Source organism: Marmota marmota, unplaced genomic scaffold (assembly GCF_001458135.2).
Source record: "Marmota marmota marmota unplaced genomic scaffold, marMar, whole genome shotgun sequence".
Lineage (NCBI taxonomy): Eukaryota > Metazoa > Chordata > Mammalia > Rodentia > Sciuridae > Marmota > Marmota marmota.
Window position 1 is genome coordinate 6,224,902 of NW_025999895.1, and position 21,177 is coordinate 6,246,078.

Consider the following 21,177-nt stretch of genomic DNA (forward strand, 5'->3'; position numbering starts at 1 on the left):
TTTTTTTTTTTTTTTTTTTTAGCGGGGCCGCCACTCCCCGTTCCCCCCAACCAGCCATTCCTACCCTGCCTTAGGGTTCCCCATCCTCGAGCCGCATTTCCTCCTCAAGTGCCCCTCTCTGAGCCTCTCCTTTGCCTTCCCTGCTGGAGGAGCCCCAAGTCTAACGCCCCCTCCATCCCATCACACCTTTACCCCCGGTCCGACACCAGCAGCACAGCTTGCTCGGGGCTGGCGCGGGAGCCGCCTCCGGCCCCTGTGCGGCTGCCAGCGCCAGCTGTCCCGCACCAGTGCCCACAACGCGCATGCGCCGGCGCTCGAACCCACCTTCCCGGCGCGCGCTTCGGGCGGGGCGCAGAACGCTGATTGGGCGCCTCGCGGGGCCGTGGCCGGAATTGGCCCTGGCGGCTGCCGTCTGCGTGGCGGAAATGAGAAGTGCGCTTCGCCACGCATGCGGGGTGACGGCTGCGGGCCGGGCGGGGAAGCGTGGCCAGTTGGGAGAGGCAGATTACCCGTGCTGCTGGGGACGCTTTCGTCGTCGGGGAATGGGTGTGAGCTTGGCAGTTCCGGTCCCAGGTGGCTGGATAATCGAGGAGCCCCACACAAAGGGGAGGGGCCTGAAACTAAAGTGGGCTGGGAGGGCGGGCTGGGGGCGGAAGAGGGAGGGTTGGAGCCCCTTGGCTTGCACTCGAAGGAAGAGATGGGAGTTGGTTGAAGGAAAGGCTGGAATTTGATTCTGGGCTGGAGTCCCTGAATGGGGCAGGTAATGGGAGCATTGAGGATGAATCTTGATTTGGTCCTTGCGTTTGATGGATCGACGTTCTGGGAGGTAGACGGAAGGGACCGGCAGGAATGGCAGACCATGCTTGGCCCCTGAGATGCGAGCCAAAGGTTGTTTAATTCTTAACCAAATCAGTTCTCTTTCTTGCAATGGGTTTGAGAGTGGGTGTTCTTTGAAGTGTTTGGAAGGAAAGGACAGGAGGCCCTTTTGTCAGTTTAGCCCCACTCCAGTAGGAGAGATTTGGCTCACACCGTAACTGGGAAAAAACTCCGGGTTCTTAAGTGTTTGCTGTCCCCTACCTGCAGGCTGCTGCCATGAGGTTGAATCAGAACACCTTGTTGCTGGGGAAGAAGGTGGTCCTGGTACCCTACACTTCAGAACACGTGCCTAGGTAACCATGCACCTTACCTGGAGTGCAGTTTAGCCCCCAGGAGGGTTAAGTAAACAAACTTTCCTTGACACAGCAAGGAGGCCTTCCTTAGCCCCAGTCCCTCGAGCTGTAGCTCCTGGGAAGACATGTTGGTTGTGAGAAATAATTACATATAGGAAAAAAAGCTCAAGTGGAGGACAGTGATTACCTGTTTTTCTCATGTGTGTAAGAAAGAAAAATTGTTGTTTCATCCATTTGTAAATCAGTGATATTTCATGGTGTCTGTGGATATGCTCAGTTCTTGGATACTTAACATATGCTTGTTCTAGAACACTCAGCTGATTGATTATTTCCATTTCTTGAAAAGCCAGTGTAGACTCTTATGGGGAGCATTTGGCAAATGTCTAGTAGATTGGGAAAGTGGTGGTATAGGGGGGTGTCCTCTACTTGGAGTTTTCCTTTTGGGGGGTCCCTGGTACCTTGTTTTTATAAGGGTCCATTTACCCTTTTTTGCTGAGGTCAGTTTGCCATATACTTCCCCTTAGGAATCTGAGGAATATTTGGTTTCAAACTGCTCCTCCACACAGATCCCTCAGCCAGGATGTGAAGGTGGACAGATAGAACTTTTCCCTCTTACTGTTCTCTTGTAAGACTGGACTGCCTTTGGGCTTGTGTCCATTGCCTTCATAACTCTTGGGTCTTGTATGAGCCCTCTTTTAGCCCTGAGGGGCCCTGCTCCCTACCATCTACTTCTTTACCTTAAAAAATGTCAGACCCATGCCTCTGAATTAGCTCTGTGTGTCTAAGGCCATCCCCTTTCCCCTGCAGGTACCATGAGTGGATGAAATCAGAGGAACTGCAGCGTTTGACAGCCTCAGAGCCACTGACCCTGGAGCAGGAGTATGCTATGCAGTGCAGCTGGCGGGAAGATGCAGACAGTAAGGAAGGCCTGGCCCTCCTAGTGGGGCAGCTGGCTCCAGAGGCAGTCTCCAGGTTCCCTCCCTTTCTCACCTCCAGCCAGTTCTGCTGGGGCCACAAAAACTTGTGAAAAGACCAAAAAATGCATGAAGCCCTTATACCCTCACACCTCCTGGGTTGGTCCCTGTGGCTGACCCTTCTGCTTTCTTCCCCACTCACTGTACTGGGTTTGGAAGGATTTAGAGAAAGTAAAGCATTTTGGGCTTTACCTGTAAATTTATTTATTTATTTATTTATTTAGTTTTTAAGAGAGAGAGAGAGAATTTTTTAATATTTATTTTTTTACTTTTTGGCGGACACAACATCTTTGTTTGTATGTGGTGCTGAGGATCGAACCCGGGCCGCACGCATGCCAGGCGAGCGCGCTACCGCTTGAGCCACATCCCCAGCCCTTACCTGTAAATTTAGACCCTGCCCTCATGTCCCTCACAACAGCCTCATGTGGTCACTGCCCCTTGGGTCCCCTGCTTTTTTAGAGTACAGTCACTATTTGGAGAAGGCTGTCTTTTCATGATTGAAGGCAGACTTGGACTTTGTAATGAGCTGAAGGGAGCTCTGGGCCTCTTTTCTCCTCCCAGGCTCAGAGGTGCTGGTGTTCTGTAGTTCTCTGGCTTGGGCATGAACACCTCTCTTCTCTGGGGAATAAAGGTGATAGCCCTGTTACCTTTCCCCTTAGAGTGCACCTTCATTGTGCTGGATGCAGAGAAGTGGCAGACTCAGCCAGTCCCCACCGAAGAGAGCTGCATGGCAGGAGACGTGAACCTGTTTCTCACTGACATAGAAGACCCCACCCTGGGGGAGATTGAAGTCATGATTGCAGGTTTGTTCCACCTGGCCCTCAGATCTACTAAACCAGAAGTCTGCTGAGCTGCTCAGGACACTCAGGAAGCTCAGTGGGGGGCTTCGTGGCGGTGAGCTAGCTTCTGGCTAGGGTGGGCTGGCCCCATCCAAGCCTGGGCTTTTCCTTCTGTTTGTCACTTTATTCCTTATGCTTCAGTGTGAACCTTTGGATTTAAGGCCCCTTCTGTAGGGTGGGTGAGGGATCCTTCAAAATAATCCATCTTCTCTGGAGCGTCCTGCCATGCTGTAGGAGGGCCTCTCCTGTTTCTGGGACCTTGGTCCTCAGCTCCCCCTAGGGGCCTCTAACCGTCCTTCACCTTTATGACAGTGTAGGGGTCAGCTTTGGAGTCAGATTGCACCTCTTCCTGGTGCAATCTAGTGCAGAACAGTAGTGGTAACCCCACCTTCAGGGCAGTGAGAACTCAGTGAGCATGTATCTGTCAGGTGTGCACACTGTAGCCTGGCCTAGTGCCAGCTGCTGAGTCACTCTTTCTTGTAGAGCCCAGCTGCAGGGGCCAGGGTTTTGGCACTGAGGCTGCTCTTCTGATGATGTCTTACGGTAAGGAATTCTAAGCGGCTATGTGGGGACAGGGGGTCAGGCCCCAGCTGAGCTTTCTTCACACTTGAGGGTGGGGGGCAGGTGACAAGAGCCTCCACTGCAGATTGGGCCAGGAGGGCAAGGGGGTGCTAGCGAGGGGGCTTCACTGTGCTCTTGCCCTTCTCTCTGATACCTCTGGAGGAGTGACTAAGCTGGGTCTGACCAAGTTTGAGGCTAAAATCGGTCAAGGAAATGAACCCAGCATCCGGATGTTCCAGAAACTTCATTTCAAGCAAGTAAGGATGTCAGTGGGCAGGTTTCAGTCTGGGGTGGTTGTGCTGGAACTTGTGGCTTAATTCGAATGTCCTGCTCTCTCTGGCTCACACAGGTGGCTGTGAGCAGCATCTTTCAGGAGGTGACGTTCAGACTGACAGTGAGTGAGGCTGAGCGGCAGTGGCTTCTGGAGCAGACCAGCCACGTGGAAGAGAAGCCCTATAGAGAAGGGTCCACAGAGCCCCACTGACAGCCAGGCCTTTTGGGCAGCCACTGGGGCCACCTACTCCAGAGGCCAGAGCTCTGCACGGGAGACAAATGCACAGTGCCTTCCCTCCTGCTCCAAGCTGGAAATCACCTGTTGGGGCTCTTCAGACTCAGACCAGGCGTGCTGTGACCTCCTGGATTGGCAGTGGCCAAAGACTCATCTCCCCTCCTGGCCGTACTGACACATGACTCAGATTCCCCTGGAGTGGGTGGCAGGAATCCACTGGAAAGGTCAGGGTGGAGGTGGGAGCTGGAGGGGCCTAGAGAACCAACAGTCTTGGCCAGGCCCAACCCTTCAAGGCCCTGGCTGGGAGTAAAGCACTCGGTCTGGTTAGCTTCCCTTGTTTTCTCATTTGGCTTGCAGAAAAGATCTCCCAGGAGCCCAGTCTCAGTCCCTGTTCTATGTGGGAGGGGTGGCTCCGTCCTTGGCTGTCAAAAGCAGCAGGCCAGTGTGACCATGAGGTTTGACCTGGAAGGGCCCCTCAACCTACTGTCCTTGTTTTTGGTTTTAGTGGCCCAGCCCCTCAGCCTGTTTCCTTACCTTTTTTGGAGCTAAACAGCTCTAGCTGTATCATTTGGGGGTATAGCTCCTTGTGGCTAGATAACAACCATTAATAGAAGTTTGGAAGCTCTTGCTCAGCTGCTGGGCTGTGTGGATGGTCTCCATGGTAGGTCTGTCTGTCCCTCCTGCTCCTCACTTTCTGCCCAGAGGGCCACTGCACCTGGCTTGGCCATGAGGGGGCAGCAGAGGCACAGGTTCGGAATGGCCTCCTGGCAATAGCTGCTTACAAGAGAGCCATGCTAGGTCCCCATTTGGGGGGAGGGGAGTAACCCCTTGAGTTCTGTCCCCCCACAGCCTGTCATCATCTGGGTTGCCCATCAAGAAAGGCCAGGCATGTTTTATAACACAACCATTGGTTGGGCATGGTGGTGCACACCTGTAATCACAGTGACCCAAGAGGCTAAGGCAGGAGGGTCACAATTTCAAAGCCAGCCTCAGCAACTTAGCAAGGCTCTAGAGACCCTGTCTCAAAAAATAAAAAGGGCTGGGGATGTAGTCCAATAATAAGTGCCCGAGTTAAATCCCTAGTACCAAACAAAACAACAAAAAAAACCCAACAACTCAAAACCATAGAAGGCCAAGTATAGGGCATTTTGAGGGGGGAAACACTTCTAGGTCTTTCAGCCACCTTCCTTCATCTCACATCAGACTACAGCTGAAAAACTCACGAATCTAAAGTCAAAGATCTTGTAGAGCTTTGTACTCTGCCCCAGCCCCTAAGTGACATTTCCCTCTGAGCTACCTGTCCCTGTCTCAAAGTCAAAGGTCTACCAGGGCTTCTCCGCCTAGCAGGTGAGGTAGGGAGGGGCCTTCTGGGGCTATCCTTACCTGCTCCACCTGTGTGGGGGGTGTGTGTGCTCCATCTGGGGCCAAAAGGACAGAGGCAAGGGTCGGGTGGGAGAGGCCAGGCCCAGCTGAGCAAAGCACAGGACAGTGGGTGCTGTGATGAGGGAGATGGCCAGATAGTGGTTTGCCTCTTACTAACTTGTTGCCCTTAATCCAGGAACCTGGTTCTTAGTGGCCTCCCTGAAGGTTAAGTGAAGAAAGTCCCCAGGGCCAACTTTACCTGCTCTTTGAGCACCTGCTCTGGGACCTCCTGGCCCTGCAGCTTCAGCTCTCACAGGCCGCCCTGGGCAGACTTCCAGGATGTGGCCTCAGGTGGTGGAGGCAGCAGGGACCTGGGCCTCTTGCAGAGGAGCAGGGCATTTTGCCCTTGGAAAGTCCCTTAGATCCCACCTTGTTTCACAGCATGTCCTGGGGCTCAGTGGACCAGTTTGTTTTCCCCCAGTGCTGGACAGCTGCCCTCAGATAAGATAGAGTATCTGGCGCCAGCTCAGCCTGCTCCCAGGAATCCTGCACCCCACTGGCTATGGGCTGAGTCGAAGCTTTTGCTGCCTCCATCCTAGGCATCTTCCGCGGCTTCACACTTTTTTTTTCCCTCAGGGTCTAAGTTTCTTAGGGCCTAACTAAATTGCTGGCCTTGAACTTGCACTCACCTGCCTCAACCACCTCAAGTCACTTGGATTACAGGTGTGCGCTGCCACGCCCCCCAGGCCCCTCTGGGCGGCACCCCTGGAACCAGTGGAGCCTCTGACTCTCGGCTCCCACTTCACAACTGTCCTGATTGCATAGGGGCCACACAGGCAGGGCACACGCCTGGAGCTGAGCAACCTGGGGACACTTCTTTTTTTTAATATATATATATATTTTTTTTAAATTTATTTTTATGTGGTGCTGAGGATCGAACCCAGGGCCTCGCATATCCTAGGCGAGCACTCTACCACTGAGCCACAACCCCAGCCCAACACTTATTTTTCTATTTCCCACTTTCCACCCAGAAGGAGGACAAGGCTCCAAAGGAAGACGCAGAGGCTGGCGTAGTTTGGAGAAATCAGCTGAATTTTGGAAGGAGTCTCCTTACAATGGTGGTGCCTGGTTCAGGGAAGGGCAGTGGGCAGCCAAGCCCTCCCCAGGCTGCCCAGGTGTGTGTGTGTGTGTTTGTGTGTGTGGCAGGGGAGGGGGGGATGGCAAAAATTTCAGGTTGAGGCTACTGCCATGTCCCAGATGCAACAACCAGGAAAATCATGAGAATCAAAGAACAAAAATCCGTCTAAACTCTGCAATACTGTACTCTTAAAAAAATCAAATGAACAAAAAATGCCCAAGCCACATCTCCCAGGATGGGAGTCCTGTCCACGGTGAGCAGGGGCTGCTGCAGTCAGCTTCCTGCTCGGCCTCAGACCCAGCCATTACATGGGGTCATGAAGGAGGATGGCCTCTAGCCTGGCTCCACAATCCTTGCTTGGCATGGGTCCCAGTGATGTCCCAGGCAGTGTGGCAAGGTAACAACTGGTAGGATTAAGCCCTCAGGAAGGGGGACACAGAATCTGTTCTGTGATTGGAACGGACAACAGAAAGTCGCCTTCCCTAAGGTAAGGGAAGGACAAAGTTTCTAGGGAAATCGGATTCATCAAGGGAGACTCTGGTGCTGATTTGAACGTCGATTGGTGGGCAGTTGGGGAGCGGGTGGGGGAGGAGGTCAGATAGGGGCTGGCAGCTGGTGGACAGGTGCTCAGAGGTTGCTGAAGAGTTCGTTTTTCTTGCTCCAGTCCATCTGCGGGGCCCGCTTGCTGCTGCGCTTCTGGTGGGCCCTCTCTTTGGCCATGGCCAAGGAGATGTTGAAGTCCAAGATGGGGTCAGAGGAGGAGGTAGACGAGGGCTCTGTGGAGTCCTGTTTCTTGGGGCTGTCTTGGGAATTTAGCTGTAGAGAGGAGCAGGGGAAGAAAGCAGGCAGTCAGTGCTGGTGAGGCTCCCCGGTCCTCAGCCTTAGTGAGGTGGCTCCCTTGAGGCCCTGCCCAGGGGAAGCCAGGTCACAAGAACAGAGTGCGCCTCAGCATGTGACCTCCAAGGCTGTCTGTTGTGCCAGGAGCCAGAGTGGCCTGGGAATCGGCTTCCGTTAACCCAGTTGCCAACCCCTGCTCCAGCCCTACCTCCTCACTGGTATCGCTGGAGGTGGATCTCGCCAGGGCTGGCCTGGGGCTCTCTGAGGCTGTCTCAGGCAGGGTTTCCCGACTGTTGTCCTGTCATAGGAAGGAAGGTATGGGGGTTGTGGGGAATGGGGCAGGAAATGTCTGATCAGTGAAGCTGGGAATCTCAGTCTGAGAAGCACGGCCCAGGCCTTGGCCATCAGCCCAGACTCCAGCTTTACGTTTTTACATTCCTTAAAGGATCAGGCAGCCCGGTTCCTCCATCACCTGGGTGGGTGGGATTACTGAATGGTTCTCTCCCTCCTCCTGCCCACCATGGCTTTGGGCATCGATTTGCCTTTGGGCCAGTGACTCTGAGGGGTTTCTTGTAACAGGGATTCGAGAGCCCTCTCTATGTGACATGGAGGATATATGTCCTGCTTCCTGGGCCTTCCATGGCCCTCCAAACCTTAACCCCAAATCAGTGAAGCAGGGTCTTGAAGGAGCAGGATGGAGGGGTACTAACCCACAGACAGGGTAACAGAAGGCCCCAGGCAGGAGCCCCTGAGTAAGAAGCCTTGAACCATTTCTTCAGACTCCTCTCTGTGGCCTGCCTGAGTCGGCTGTCTCAGAGTGAAGGCTTTGGCTGGGGCGTCAGCTTGGCGTTCAGCCCCTTCCTGGGTCCCTCCATGGCTTCGGCTGGCACCCAGCCTGCCATTCCTTCCCCGGCCTCACCCGCTTCCCTCTGCCTGGGAGGAGGGGCTTTGTTCTTCCAACCCAGGCTGGCAGCAACAGGGCTGGCGGCATGTGGCCAGACACTGGAGCTCTGTTCTTGGGGGGAAGAATGGTCTCTTCTGTATGGTGGGGAATTGGAAGTGGGGGCCTGTCACCCAGGACGGCGGGCTGCTGAGGGGCCCAGCCAGAACTCTCCTGCGTGACAGTCTTGGCCCTCAGCAGGGGTGAGGGGTACACTGGCACTTTTATAGTGTGGAGTTCAGGAAGGAGCTGGAACTGGGCCCTGAGGCTTCAGCTTGAGCCAAAGGCTGTCCTCCCAACTGTGCCACTTTCTGACCCATCTCCTGCACCTCTGGGGTTGGGAGCCAGAGAGGTAAGTAGGGGACTGTGCTTACCTTCTGTATCTCCCCATTGGTGAAGGGCTCAGGCAAAGGACCTAGGTGGGGGAGAGAGTAAAGGTGAGTACAGAAGCTCTGGGTGAGTGGTAGAGGCCGGAGCTGTGTGCTGTAGCAGATCATCAGATCTTGTGCCTGAGGTCAGTGGTTAAAAATTTTTTGACTGCAACCCACTGCAAGTACATTTAACATTTTAATGACCCAGTATACACAAAGATTGTGTATATGACAAAAGTGTCACAAAACAATACTTACCTTTACTGCAGTGCAATGGTCTTTAATATTTTGTGTGTGTGTGGTACCAGGGATTGAACTCAGGGGCACTCGGCCACTGAGCCACATGCCCAGCCCTATTTTGTATTTTATTTATAAGTACCGCGCGCTAACCGATTGCGCCACTGGAGCTCCTATTTTGTATTTTATTTAGAGACTGGGTCTCACTAAAACGCTTAGTGCATCACTTTTGCTGAGGCTGGCTTTGAACTTATGATCCTCCTGCCTCAGCCTTTCAAGCTGCTGGGATTACAGGTGTGCGCCACTGCGCCTGGCTCTGGTCTTTGATATTGTCTATTAAATTTTACTAAACTAAATGTGCTGGTCTCCAGGGCTGGGATTGTGACTCAATGTTAAGGCACTTGCCCAGCATGTGTGAGGCACTGGGTTCAATTCTCAGCACTGCATATAAATAAATGAATAAAATAAAGTCCATCAACTTCTAAAAATACATATTTTAAAAAATGCTAAAAATGTTGTTTTTTTTTTTTTTAATGTGCTGGTCTCTATCTGCTAAACTGATCCCAGGAGCCGCTGATGGACCATCAACTGTTTGAAAAACACGGTCTCAGATGGGGTGAAGTTCTAGATGGATTGCCTAATTCTTACCTGGGGCGCCTGTTAAGAACAGATCCCCAGGCAGCCCTGGCCCTTCCCATCTTTCACATGCATCCCAGGTGGTGCTGATATGACAGCACACACCCCAGATTATGTTTAGCACCTGCCTCTGCTGGGGAAAAGAGGTCCAACTCCTACTTGCCATCTGGAAATGAAGGGACAGGAAGGCTCAAGGGCAGTGTCCTCCCCATCAGCCAATAGGAAACCTGGTGGTGACAGGAGGGATCAGAGGGAAGAAAGTTGGGCCTGGGAATGCCCCTGATGTGGCTTCAAGGCGGGTGCTGTCCCCTTCCAGGGACTCATCAGCCTGGGTGGGTTTCTTCTGAACTCCTAGTTGATAATGATTCTCCTCCCTCATCCCTGGTCCAGGGCACAGCCAGGCACAGTCCTTCTTTTGATATCCCCAGCCTGCCCATGGCGCAGGGCAGGGAAATTCTAGGACACTCACTCTCCCCTTCCCTCCAGGCATCTCCCTCCCAGGTCTCCTGGCCAGGGAGACAAACAAAAGGGAGGACTGTCCCAGGATGGAGGAGGTGAAGGTGGCAGGGGATGGCATCTGGGGAGCTGAATATAATCCAGATTTAGCTGTGTCCCCATATCAGGTCCCCAAGAGCAAGGATGGGTTTCTCTGGGCCTCAGTCTCCTCCTAACTGAGAAATTACCAGAGTTGCCTGGTTTCTATAAGTTTGGGAGATTATCCTACATCCCATGCCCAGAGGCTGCCAGGGATAGAGCTAGATGGGGACAGGGATGCCCCAATGGGCTCCTCAGCTAGGCATCTGAGTCATGTGGATCCCACTCCTACAAATATAACCCTGACCCTCAGGAAGCCCCACCCACTGCAAAGTCCAAAGAGGCTCCACCCTCAGTGTGGCCCAGCAGGCACCCCCCTCCCTGAGCCATCTTCCCAGGGAGAAAGTCCAGAGCAGGGACAGGAGGCTGCTTAACCCCTCCCTGCCCGGGTACAGCAGCCCTGCACCCTTTGGCTTGGCTTGAGCAGGGGGAGGTGCCGGGCGCAGCAGGGTGAGGGTGGGGGAGGGAAAGGGCAGGGGCCCCAGAAACGAAGGGGGACCCACTGCTCTCCAGAGCCAGCAAGCCTGTTTCCAAGACAACCTGACAGAGGGCGGGCAGAAGGGGGTGGGGAGGCACTGGGCTCCTGTCACTGGACTCTGATCTGCCCAGCAAAGGCTGGAGGCTGCCCCAGAGTTAACCCTTTCCTCACCCTGCCCTGAGAACTTGCTGGGGGCAGGGGACAAGGGCTCAGGTCATTCTTTGGTGTTGTGGCTGCAGCTGGGAAGCCAGAAGCTATGCCATTTCTCACCAGCTTCATTCAGGCCGGCTGACCTCTTCACAGGCCATCTTCAGAAATCCACTGCCCATCCTGTGTCCTTTCCCTTCACAGGGCCCCACTCTCTGCCAACCCACACTGCTGGGCCTCCCCTGAAGGGGGAGGTGAGGCGTCAAAGCCCACCCCTCGCCACTGGCCACATCCTGGACTTGGAGGCACACCTTGGGCTGCACACTCCACTCACCATTCAGATGCTCCTTAGATGGGATCACTCCGCACTTTTTGAAGAACTCATCAGTTTCCTTGTCTACCACGAGCAGCTTGGTCTCGTCCCCTCCAGCCTTGATGGCAGCCACTACGTCCCCATGTTGTTTGCCCTCCATGCAGACCCCATTCACCTGCAAAGCGGGGTGTGTGGGGGTGGTGTCAGCACAGGTCTGACTTCTAGGGCAGGCGGGGAGAAGGTCCCACCTGCGGATACTGTGCCCACCGGGTCTGTGGAATCCTGAGCTAGGCCAACGGTTCTAGGGCTGGACAGTCAGCTTGGAGGCAGGACACATGGGAAGAGCCAAAGAAAATACGCAGACAAGACTAAACAAACACAGCTGGGAGGCAGGACCCAGGCTTGGAGGCCTGCGCAGGCTGTCCCCTGACTCCCCCCAGCCCCAGCCTTGGTTTTCTCATGTGTAAAATGAGAAGTCTTGGGAGAGCTGATCTCTGGCTCTAAGGTTCTCAGACTGTGATTCTGGGACGAGCCCAAGCGTTCAGTTCACGTTTCCTTTCTCATGAGCACAGCACAAGAGCACGACATGGGTCTCAAAGCCTCACTCAGGAAAGGGGCTCATCTCCCAGGCCTGTGCCTGGCACCAGGGCAGCAGGGAAGCTGTGGCAGTGGCCCCTATGCAGTGCCCACTCCCCCAGCACCTGAGGGCTGGCCGAGCCCCACAGGCTAACAAGCAGTGGATGAGGGGGGCGGCCTGAGGGCCAGAGATCAGGAGGAAGAGCCTGGAGGTGTGGGGAAGAGGGCGAGGGCATCACCTCCACAATGCGGTCCTGGGCCCGGAGCCCGGAGGCCTCGGCCGGGGAGTCTGGGTCCACTGCCCGGATGAACTGGCCTGGCTTGGACTTGTCACTGTGCAGGTTAAAACCGTAGCCGTTGGCACCCTTCTTCATGGTACAGAGTCGAGGCCGAAGCTCACGCTGTGGGAGAAATGGAAAGTCCATGGCCATGTCACAATGTGCCCTCTGCTTGACCCTCTCCCCACGAAGGCCAGCAAGCAACACATAGCCCCCATCCTGCACAACATGGCAAGGGACTCTGGGTGCCCAGAAGATCTGCGTGGACATGCAGCATTGCAGCAAACTGCCCGGGTGGCCCTGAGGGGGACATGGCCCAGGTCTTATCCCTCCTAATGGTCCATTTGGCCCTCCTAGAGGGAGAAGGGAATGAGGCACTCCTGTTGTGTAGCTGGGTCCCTAGGCACAAGAGTGGGACCCCAGTCCTTTGTACCTGTTCTCTCGCTAGGGAGCAGGGGCAGGTGTGAGTGACAGCGGCCAGCACGCCCTCTAGGGCCCTTCTCACTCCTCAGGTGCCCTTCCTCCCCTGCCAAGACACACTGCCCAGCCAAAAGGGAACAGGGAAGAGCCAGGGAACTAGGAACCTGATGGGTGGGACAGTAAGGGGCCCTGGACCGGACAGGACCATCCACAGGGCTCTAGGTCCAGCAGAGGATGAAGATGGCACTAGACCCCAGAGACCCTGTCATTGATCCCTAGGAGCCTGAATGGGGAGGGTGCTGGGAAAAGCAGGGCTGGGACCAAGGAAGCCCAGCGTGGCTGTGCCTGGGAAGCTGAGCCTCTAATAGGGTCCATGCAGATTTCTTGGGAGCACAGCTGAAAACGGATTTCAACATCCTCTGCCCAACTTAAGGCAGCTCAGCTTTGAAGCCACAACCCGAGGACACACAGCATGACAGACAGCTGGACAGAATATGGGTGGGAGTGGGCCAAAGCCTGAGCCCAAGTGCTACCCCACCCCCAGGCCTGTCCCCCTGCACATGACCTGGGGCCAGTCATTTATTTCTCCAAGCTTCAGGGTCCTCATTTCTAGTCCTTTCTTACTGTCCCTGCCTCCAGGTTGCTGGGAGGCCCTGGGAGATAAGGACATGTGTGGGCACGCTCGCAAGCACGTAAGCACCCTGGACTCCACACCGTCCCCACCACTCAACAGTCAAGGGAAGCAAGGAGTCAGGAGTCAGCCGCAGGGGGAGGGCGGTGCCAGGCTGCTCAGAATCCTAGATCCCCAGCTGGGAGTGCAGAAGGGGGAGGCCAGAGAGGGGTGGGGAGAGTGAAGGGGAGGGCCGGAGGCCTCATGCCCCAACTTGCCAGCCACCATCTGGGGAGCTGTGCCCCCCTTCACCCTCTGGGGGCAGGGGTGGGGGCTGGAGAGTGACTTTGCCTTCCTTTAAATGCCTGGGCAGGTCTTCAGGATGTTGGTGCAGGTGTGGCGAGGCCAGGGGGGAAGGAGGATGAGGGCTGAGACCTGCCCTAGTGGCCTTGCCCAAATCTGGACTAGGGGCTCCTCATCTCCAACCATAGGACAACTAAGAGAGCACCCAAAAGGCACCCCTCCCCAGGGGCCGCTGGGGAGCCCCGAGCCCCAGTTTTCCTTGACCACACTGTTACTCACAGGCTATTGCCTGGCCCCTCCCACAGACCCCAGCACCCCCTCCTCTGTTCCGGGAGTAAGTGAGGCTCTCCTCCCCTCCAGCTAATCCTGTCACAAAGCTGCCAGCGGGCCCTCCCCCAGGTGGCCCAGGTGAGCAGGAACAGGTCTGACCAGTTGCCCCCCCACCCGGAGAGGCTCAGCTTTCTGCCTTAGCCACCCTGAGCTGTAGGATCCCTGTCCTTTACCCTGAGAAAGTGGGAGGGTGAACGTCTGGGATGGGCAGGGGGCAGCTCCAATGCTTAGTTGCTTCCCACCTCCCTGCCCGGACCCCTCATGCCAAAGAATCTTCCCATAGCCACCTGGCTGGGGCTTGAGAGCTGTTTATGAGATAGGTAAAGTGAGGCTCAGAGAAGTTAAGCCCCTGCCTGACACCAGCCAGAACTCCAAGCCGCTCTCCTTCCACCACCGTGGGCTGGTCCTGAAGAATCCAAGTGAACCCGGTGACCAAGGTGGAGCAGAGACCCCAGCAGGAGTCACAGTGTGCTGGCCCTGGCCCGGCTGCAGTCCCTTGCCAGGAGGCAGCCTGGGAGCTGACCACAGCCTTCCTTCCGGTGCTCAGTGCCTCTTGCAGCCAGAGCTGTGGCCCAGGTGGAAGGATAAAGCTTGGCTGGGTGACAGGACAGTGGACATGCCTGGGCTGGGGGCGCAGGCGGCTCGTACTCCCTGGCAGGGCTGGGCCAGCTGCCCTGCTGATGCCCGTCACCCTTCTGGTCCAGGTCTCTGTGCTGTGAGTTCCCTTTACTTCATGCGTCAGTGAGTGTCACCCCAGAACTCCTTGCCGAGTGAGATGCCCCTTTGACCAACATGCAGATAAGAGGGACATAGCGGGCACCCACTGTGACCTGCCCCACTGCCCTCTGGGTGACTCTACAGTGGCTTCAGGGCAGGAGGCTGGAAGCCGTAGGAACTCCCTCCCCTGCAGCATTCAAATGCCTACAGAGCCCCAGCTAGCCTGTCCTTGCCAAGTCCCTGGAGACTCCCACCATGAACAAGAGGCCAATGGGGGCTTCCTACAGGACCAGGGAGACCAGCTTCCAAGGGAAGCCACCCAGGTGTTCCCAGGAGGGGCCAACACAGCTGCCGAGTCAGCCCATCAGGTGGCCCCTTCCAGTCTGGGTGGAACCAGGAGTTCCCTGGTGGCAGCCTCCAGGGTCTGGGAAGCCTGGCCTGTCTGGGCTAGCTCCAGAGCAGGGCGTCAAGGGGACACTTCAGAGGAACATGGCTCCAGAGTCTGTGCAGAGCCTCCCAATAAGTTCTGAAAGGTTGGAAGTAAAAATCAGGATCTGCTCAGAGATGAGACTCATGGAGACCCAGAAGCAAGAATAGTGTGCAGCAATGGTGGCCCAGGGTGGCGTGGAGGGGCTGGGGTGGCTCAGGCTCGGTGGGCCCACGATGCTCAATTTTAGACAATGCTGGAGAGCTCTACAGAAAAGGCCACGCCAGGAGGGCAGCCGCCAGACCCTCTGCTGGGGCTTCTCCTACCCTCAGGCTCTGAAGCTCTCCCACCAGCCCTCTCCTCAGGCAGTTGGCCTAGCCCCACCCCAAGTGGCCGCCCCATCACCTCCACCCCTGCAGCTCAGGGTGCGGACAGCGGGCAAGGAATTCAATAGGCACCACCAGCAGCCACCTGGAAGGCTGGGGAAAGTGGATACCCTAATCCTGGTGACTGACATCTCTGGGGAGCTGGCGGCTGGGGGCCAACGCCCTGCTGGGCCCAGCTCCTCCCTGGCTGATGCCATGGTGACGGACAGGCTGCTTCCACCACTTCCTGAAGGTCAGGCAGAGGTAGGTCCCAGAGGGATGGGCTAGGGGAGCAGGAAGACCACCAAGGTGGTTAAGGTACGACAGAGATGACCCCAGACTGCCCTTCCCCCAGCCAGCCCAGGGCTCTTGTCATGTAAATAGACTGGTACTGGGCTGCCCAGTACAGAGAAAGCAGCCAACAAAAGACAAGGGGCAGGGGGCGGGGCAGGAGGAGCTTGGGGGGGCTGGGGGGCTGGGGGCATGCTGGGAGGAAGCTCCATTAGTTCCACATACTCTGGGGACGCAGGCTTGGGCCGGGTGCTGGCTCTTCAAGGGACAGCTGCCCCGTGACAGGTGGCATGGGATACTGCTCTGTGGGCAGGCTGGGAAGTGACCAGGGACTTGGAACACCGTGCCAATGTCCAGATCTGTCTGAAGCTATCTTTTCCTCAACCCAAGTGAGGCCCAGTGGGCTTGGTTACTACTAGTCCCGAGCCCCAGGGCCCTGACCAAGTCACCACTTGTTCCCTACAGGACCCCTCCCCTTGCATCTGTACAGGTCAAGGAATATCAGATATCTGCAAAATAAATAAATAAAAGGATCCTATACTTCCTGCTTTCCAGTGGGAAAGCTTTTCTGGGGGCCCAGGTGAAAGTCATGAGCTAGGGTTGGGGCTGCTTCTCCAATCCCCCTGGGTCAGGGACCCTGAGCCAGATTCTCCCTCTGGCTGGTCGTGTCTTCTCCCAGTTGCTGCCAAAGAGACCTACAGTGCAGCGGAGTTTGGCCCAGGTCTCTGGGCTGGGTAAGCCTGGGATGGAGCAGGCTGGCACCTGGGCTGCTGCCTGGCTGGACACCATCCAGGGTGGCCGTCCCAGGCCTTCCACCCGCCTTGTAGGCATCCACTATCCCTCAGCCTTCTCCCAGAATTTGCCCTGGTTTAACTTCTATCTCCCCAAAGGCTAAATGAGAACCATCAGGAGCTTGTGAAATTGGGGCTCAACAATGAAATAACAAAGGGCAGCTGCCAGTTAGTTAGCCCACACTTGCTATGTGCCAGACACTGTGCCAGGGGCGCCTTCTCATTAAAACCCAATTATAGGGCTGAGGATGTAACTCAGTGGGAGAGAACTCACCTAGCATGAAGGAGCCCCTGGGTTCAATCCTCACCACCACAAAAATAAACAAATAAAATAAAACCCGATTATAACCCTGCAAGGGAAGTGTTATTGCCTGTATTTCACAGATGAGAAGACCCAGGTTAAGACAGAGAATTGCTCAAGCACACACAGGTGAGAGGAGGACACTTGAACAGGGACCTAGAACAGCTCTATGCAGGAGAAAGAAGCCAACCTGTGTGCAATTTCAAAATTTCTAGTAGCCACATTAAAAAGTAAAAAAGAGAGGGGTCTCGGGGGTAAGAGCCTGCTTAGCAACTAAAAAAAAAAAAAAGGAAAAAGAAACAAGATAAATTAAGTTTCATGTCACACAATGTATCCAGAATATTACCATTTCAACATGTAGTCAACTTGTTTTTAAAACTAAGAAATTTTATTTCCTTTGTTAAGGTCTCTAACCTAAAGATCTGACTAAAATCTGAAATGCTCCAAAATCTGAAACTTGTTGAGCGCAGACATGATACAACCAATGGAAAATTCCATGGTATTAAACTTTGTTTCCTGTACAAAATTATCCAAATAACGTATAAAACCAGCTTCAGGCTGCACATGAAACACAGATGAATTTTGTGTTTGGACTTGGATATCATCTCTAAGCTCGCTCGCGCTCTCTCTCTCTCTCTCTCTCTCTCTCTCTCTCTCTCTCTTGCTAGCAGGGATTGAACCCAGGGGCGCTTTACCACCGAGCTATATATTTACATACATATGCAAATATCCCCAAATTTAAAAAAAATCTGAAATCCAAAAAACTTCCATTCCCAAGCATTTTGGATATGAGAGATTTGACCTGCACCACTTCTTCAGAGTGGAGAATTCATTTCATACACACACACCATTTCCACCTGGGCTAGCACACTCCAAGAGCTTCACTTGGCCAGTGGCTACTGCGAAGGACAGCACCGATCTAAGAGTCTTTTAGCCACTATGCTGAAAGCCCCAAACTCGCTCTTCTAAACCCGTGGAGCTCTGCAGTGGGCTCCAGGGCCCCACATCTTCAGAAGCACAGGGAGAGGCCACGCCTTTGCCTCTGGCCTCATTCACAGCAGAGGGACCTGAGCCTGACAAACATTCTCTGCCTCCAGGTGACCTGACCTCAGGGAATCTGCAGCACTTGTCCTTTTTCAGGAAGCAGGAACCTAAACTTGCCTAGGCGTCTGGGGACGTGGCAGGTTATCCTGTGCTGCGGGGAGGGCTCAGTCAACAGTCAAGGCCAGCCTGGGGGCGGGGGGTGCTCCTTGCACTTTAGGGGATCACGAGAGGCAGCAAGGAGAGGCTGGGGGGCCAGGTATGGAGAGACTTGGTCACTAAGCTCTGTGTTCACCCGCTGGGGGTCCTGGAGCTGGCCACCTAACTGCCAAAACTGACCAGCCTCAGTCTCCACAGGCAGAGAATAGGGCTAATACCTGCCTTGGGGGGCAGTCACGTTCATGAACTGAGCAGGCACTCTGCAAATCTGAATCCCCCCCAGGGAGGGTCACTCTAGCTTAGAAGGGCAGAGCAAAGGCACAGCTAGCTGCTCATGGGGCCCAGAGCTCTGGTTTCTCCCATGCAGAGCCCACAGCCCTGACAGGCCTTGGCAGACTGCCTTGTTCCTCTAATTCCTCCCTACCACCCGCTCCCCGCTTTCCAGGGACCCCAGGGATGGGAAATCTGGGGAGGGCCCCCCATCTAACCAAGTTTCACTAAGATGGAAGCTCCTTTCTAGAGACCTCCAAGAGAATAATTTCCAGAATGACTGACACAACTTAACGGGAGCCTGGAGTGACAACCAGGGGCTCTGCTGTTGCACCAGTAGAGAAAACAATCACAAACCCGTGACTTAAGAGGAGGCAGCCACAGGCAAACTAGTGCACAGCTTGTTTCAAATGCAAGCATCAAGCAGCTCAAACCTGGTCGCCCTGGGAGAGAGGCTGACAGCCGGCCAAATAGCTGTGCCCCCCACCCACCCACCCACCTTGCTACCTAAGGCATCGGACTGTCTGCCTCTGGGATCAGCACCAGGATCAGGGTCCATCGAGGTAGAGGGGAACCCACCTCAAGCCGGGCACTTCCACATTCACACCTGTCATCTCATCCAATCTTCCCAGCAACCCTGGGTGGGAGATGGGTGCTGATGCAAGCTGAGGCTTGCAGGGAACAGCAAACTAACTCCTTGGGTTCCAGAGCCAGCAAGCAGCAGAGCTAGATTTCTGGATTCCTGCTCTTAAAATGGAAGCTGCTGGCAGGCAAGAAGAGTAAGTGGGTATATTCTATCTGGAATTCCAATCTCTGAGTGTGCTGGAGGCACAAATAAGCCCGGTGTGCTGCACTGAGACAAAGATCCCACACAGCCGCTCGGTGTTCAGTCATTAATCCAAATTATTTATTGAGCACCTCCCTCCTATGGGCTTGGCACAGTGCTAGGGATAGCAAGGCACATAAGCTGCACTTGTTGCCCTGGGGCTTGCCATGAAATGGAGGAGAAGGTCACAGAGAGATGACTGAAATGGTGTGTGGTAAGAGTGATCAAAGATACAAGACAAAGAGGAGGAGGAACCCAAGGGCCAGCTCTGCCTCTCTGCCTTTGGGATCAAGGAAAGTCTCCATGGGAGGTGAGAGGTCTTAAAGAGTGTCCCCAGTGCAGAAGGGGACAGGATAATTTCCAGTCCAACGAATACTGAGAGGGTATGGCATGCTCAAGGAGAATTTGAACCCTTGGTGTGGCTTCCAGGATTATCGGGGCAGTAGGGAGAGTGGGCTGCCAGACTGTGGAGGCCTCTGGGAGAGCAGGTAGCTATTAAACAACAGTGACTATTGATTGAGCCCTTCTGAGGACTGGGCTTGGCCACCACTGCACCTGCCCAACTAGTGAGACAGATTCAGTGCTGGCTATCCCATGGGTGGGGTGTAATAATTATAGTTAACTATTTATGAATTCAAATGCCAACAACCAATGTTTATTGAGCGCTTACTTAGTCCCAGGTATTGGGTGACTTAAGGTATGTAGTTGCATAATTTTGCAGATATTATGTCAAATTTTTTCCTTTGCTAAAAAGTGGGGGCAACCATTATGTGAAGCCCTATTTTTGTTTTGGTTGGTTTTGGGGGTTGAACCCAGGGGTGCTCTACTACTGAGCTATATCCCCAGTTCTTTTTATATTTTGAGACAGGTCTCACACTAAGCCACTGAGAGTCTCACTAAATTGCTGAGGCTGACCTGGAACTTACAATTGTCCTGTCTCAACCTCCTCTTGCTGGGATTAGCTGGGATTATAGGCATGTGCCACCAAGCTTTTAAAAAAATTATTTAAAAATAATTTGTTACTAAACTATATTTGGTGCAAGATTAGGATGCATGGAATCCTCCTGAACACGTGTTAATGTGGTGGTGACAATTATGCAGTAGATTACGGTAATACAATTTTATGTAATCCCAACAACCTCATGAGGTCACTGCCCTCACCCCCAATTTACACAAGAGGAAATGGAGGCTTAGGGAGGTGAAGCAACTTGGCTCAGGCAGCCCCAGTAGTTGCTGAGCTGGCTCAGGCCTGCCTTGTCACTTTGGGTACTAGTTCAAGAGTTTAGGCCTCCTGCTGTGATTGGGGTTAATGGAGGGAGAAGGGCTTTATATGGGGAAGCCCCAGAACAGGGTTGCTGTTCCTCTGTTCCCATGAGTGAAGGTGGGTGAGGCCATCAAGAAATCAGGAGGCTCATGCCTATAATCTCATTGGCTTGGGAGGCTGAGGCAGGAGGATCATAAGTTCAAAGTTAACCTCAGCAATGTAGTGAGGCTCTAAGCAACTTAGGGAGACCCTGTCTCAAAATAAAAAGAAAATTAAAAAGGGCTGGGGATGTGGCTCAGTGGTTAAGATACCCTAGGTTCAATCCCTGGTACCAAAAAAAAAAAAAAAAGTCAGGAAGCCTACCTCCACCTAGACTGGGCTAGAATGCCCAGTGTGGATGACAGGGCTCCAGGAACCCCTTACCCTCTGCCCTGTGTGGTTCTCGACCTGGTGGGCTGGTCCTCCCAGCCCTGTGCCAGCCAGCCAAGTGCACTCTGCGTAGCACCTTGTCACTTACAAGAACTAACAGAACAGTTCCCACACTGCAACAAATTCTTACATGCTTTATGTGGGAAAGGGATGTCTTTTAAGATTAAAAAAACCCAAAAACCCACAACCTTACAACCTTCACTGATAGTTTCTGGAGTAGCAGGGTGGGCTACCTTCTGGTATATGGGGATTTTATTCAGGATGGGCTTCACAGTGCTGACTGGGTATGAATAAAGCTGAGGAATTTGGCCGCACAGAGCTGGGAATCAAGGATCTGGGCATAAATGTGCCAAACTCAGAATCTAGTGGGGATTAGAACTTCCCATTATTTCTAAAATTCTCTAGAATAGTACTCCTGTTTTATAGATGGGAAAAAATCAAATCTCCAAGAATGGCTGACTTGCTTGGCAATGGTGTCCCATCTTCCACCTAAGGAACACACACAAATGTGGGTGTCACACCATGATCTGGGGGAACCTGATTCTGTGCTCACCCAGGGCAGCCCAGAGATCAGGAGGCCCATGGTGTGATGGAGAGCACATGCTGTGCTGACCCTTCAGATCTGCCTCCCCCCTCCACCCCCCCCTCAGCCTCCCTGACCACGAGCAACGAAAC

At 54.1% G+C, this 21,177-nt stretch overlaps 3 protein-coding genes across 13 annotated transcripts in view; 1 reads left to right on the forward strand and 2 right to left on the reverse strand.

The window, feature by feature from the left end:
• Window positions 1–441, reverse strand: part of Tmem104 (transmembrane protein 104) — a 52,476-nt gene extending 52,035 nt beyond the window's left edge. Inside the window, exon 1 of one of the 5 annotated variants that reach the window (XM_048797898.1) lies at window positions 325–441. The gene's annotated coding sequence lies outside the window, so the exon portion shown is untranslated. Of the gene's footprint in view, window positions 1–64 lie in introns of all 5 variants that reach the window. The other 4 variants (XM_015504224.2, XM_048797896.1, XM_015504225.2 and 1 more) reach the window with 4 other exon arrangements.
• Window positions 435–4,378, forward strand: Nat9 (N-acetyltransferase 9 (putative)). Of its 7 annotated transcripts, none has more exons than XM_015504227.2 (7): window positions 436–573; window positions 1,084–1,169; window positions 1,977–2,086; window positions 2,803–2,946; window positions 3,466–3,525; window positions 3,706–3,800; window positions 3,893–4,378. In XM_015504227.2, exons 2-7 carry the CDS (start codon window positions 1,093–1,095, stop codon window positions 4,025–4,027), a joined length of 621 nt encoding a protein of 206 aa, XP_015359713.1. In that variant the 5' UTR covers window positions 436–573; window positions 1,084–1,092; the 3' UTR covers window positions 4,028–4,378. The 7 variants fall into 7 exon arrangements, with proteins under 7 accessions (XP_048653874.1, XP_015359713.1, XP_048653876.1 ...); XM_048797915.1 differs by having other exon boundaries at window positions 447–548; XM_015504226.2 differs by lacking the exon at window positions 436–573 and adding an exon at window positions 658–760.
• Window positions 4,379–6,484: 2,106 nt separating this feature from the next.
• Slc9a3r1 (SLC9A3 regulator 1) overlaps window positions 6,485–21,177 on the reverse strand; it is a 16,840-nt gene continuing 2,147 nt past the window's right edge. Inside the window, exons 2-6 of the mRNA XM_015504229.2 lie at window positions 11,920–12,081; window positions 11,126–11,279; window positions 8,703–8,743; window positions 7,597–7,686; window positions 6,485–7,367 (exon numbers count right to left, since the gene is read on the reverse strand). Coding sequence (XP_015359715.1) covers window positions 7,179–7,367; window positions 7,597–7,686; window positions 8,703–8,743; window positions 11,126–11,279; window positions 11,920–12,081 — 636 coding nt within the window. The 3' untranslated portion in view covers window positions 6,485–7,178. The remainder of the gene's footprint in view (window positions 7,368–7,596; window positions 7,687–8,702; window positions 8,744–11,125; window positions 11,280–11,919; window positions 12,082–21,177) is intronic.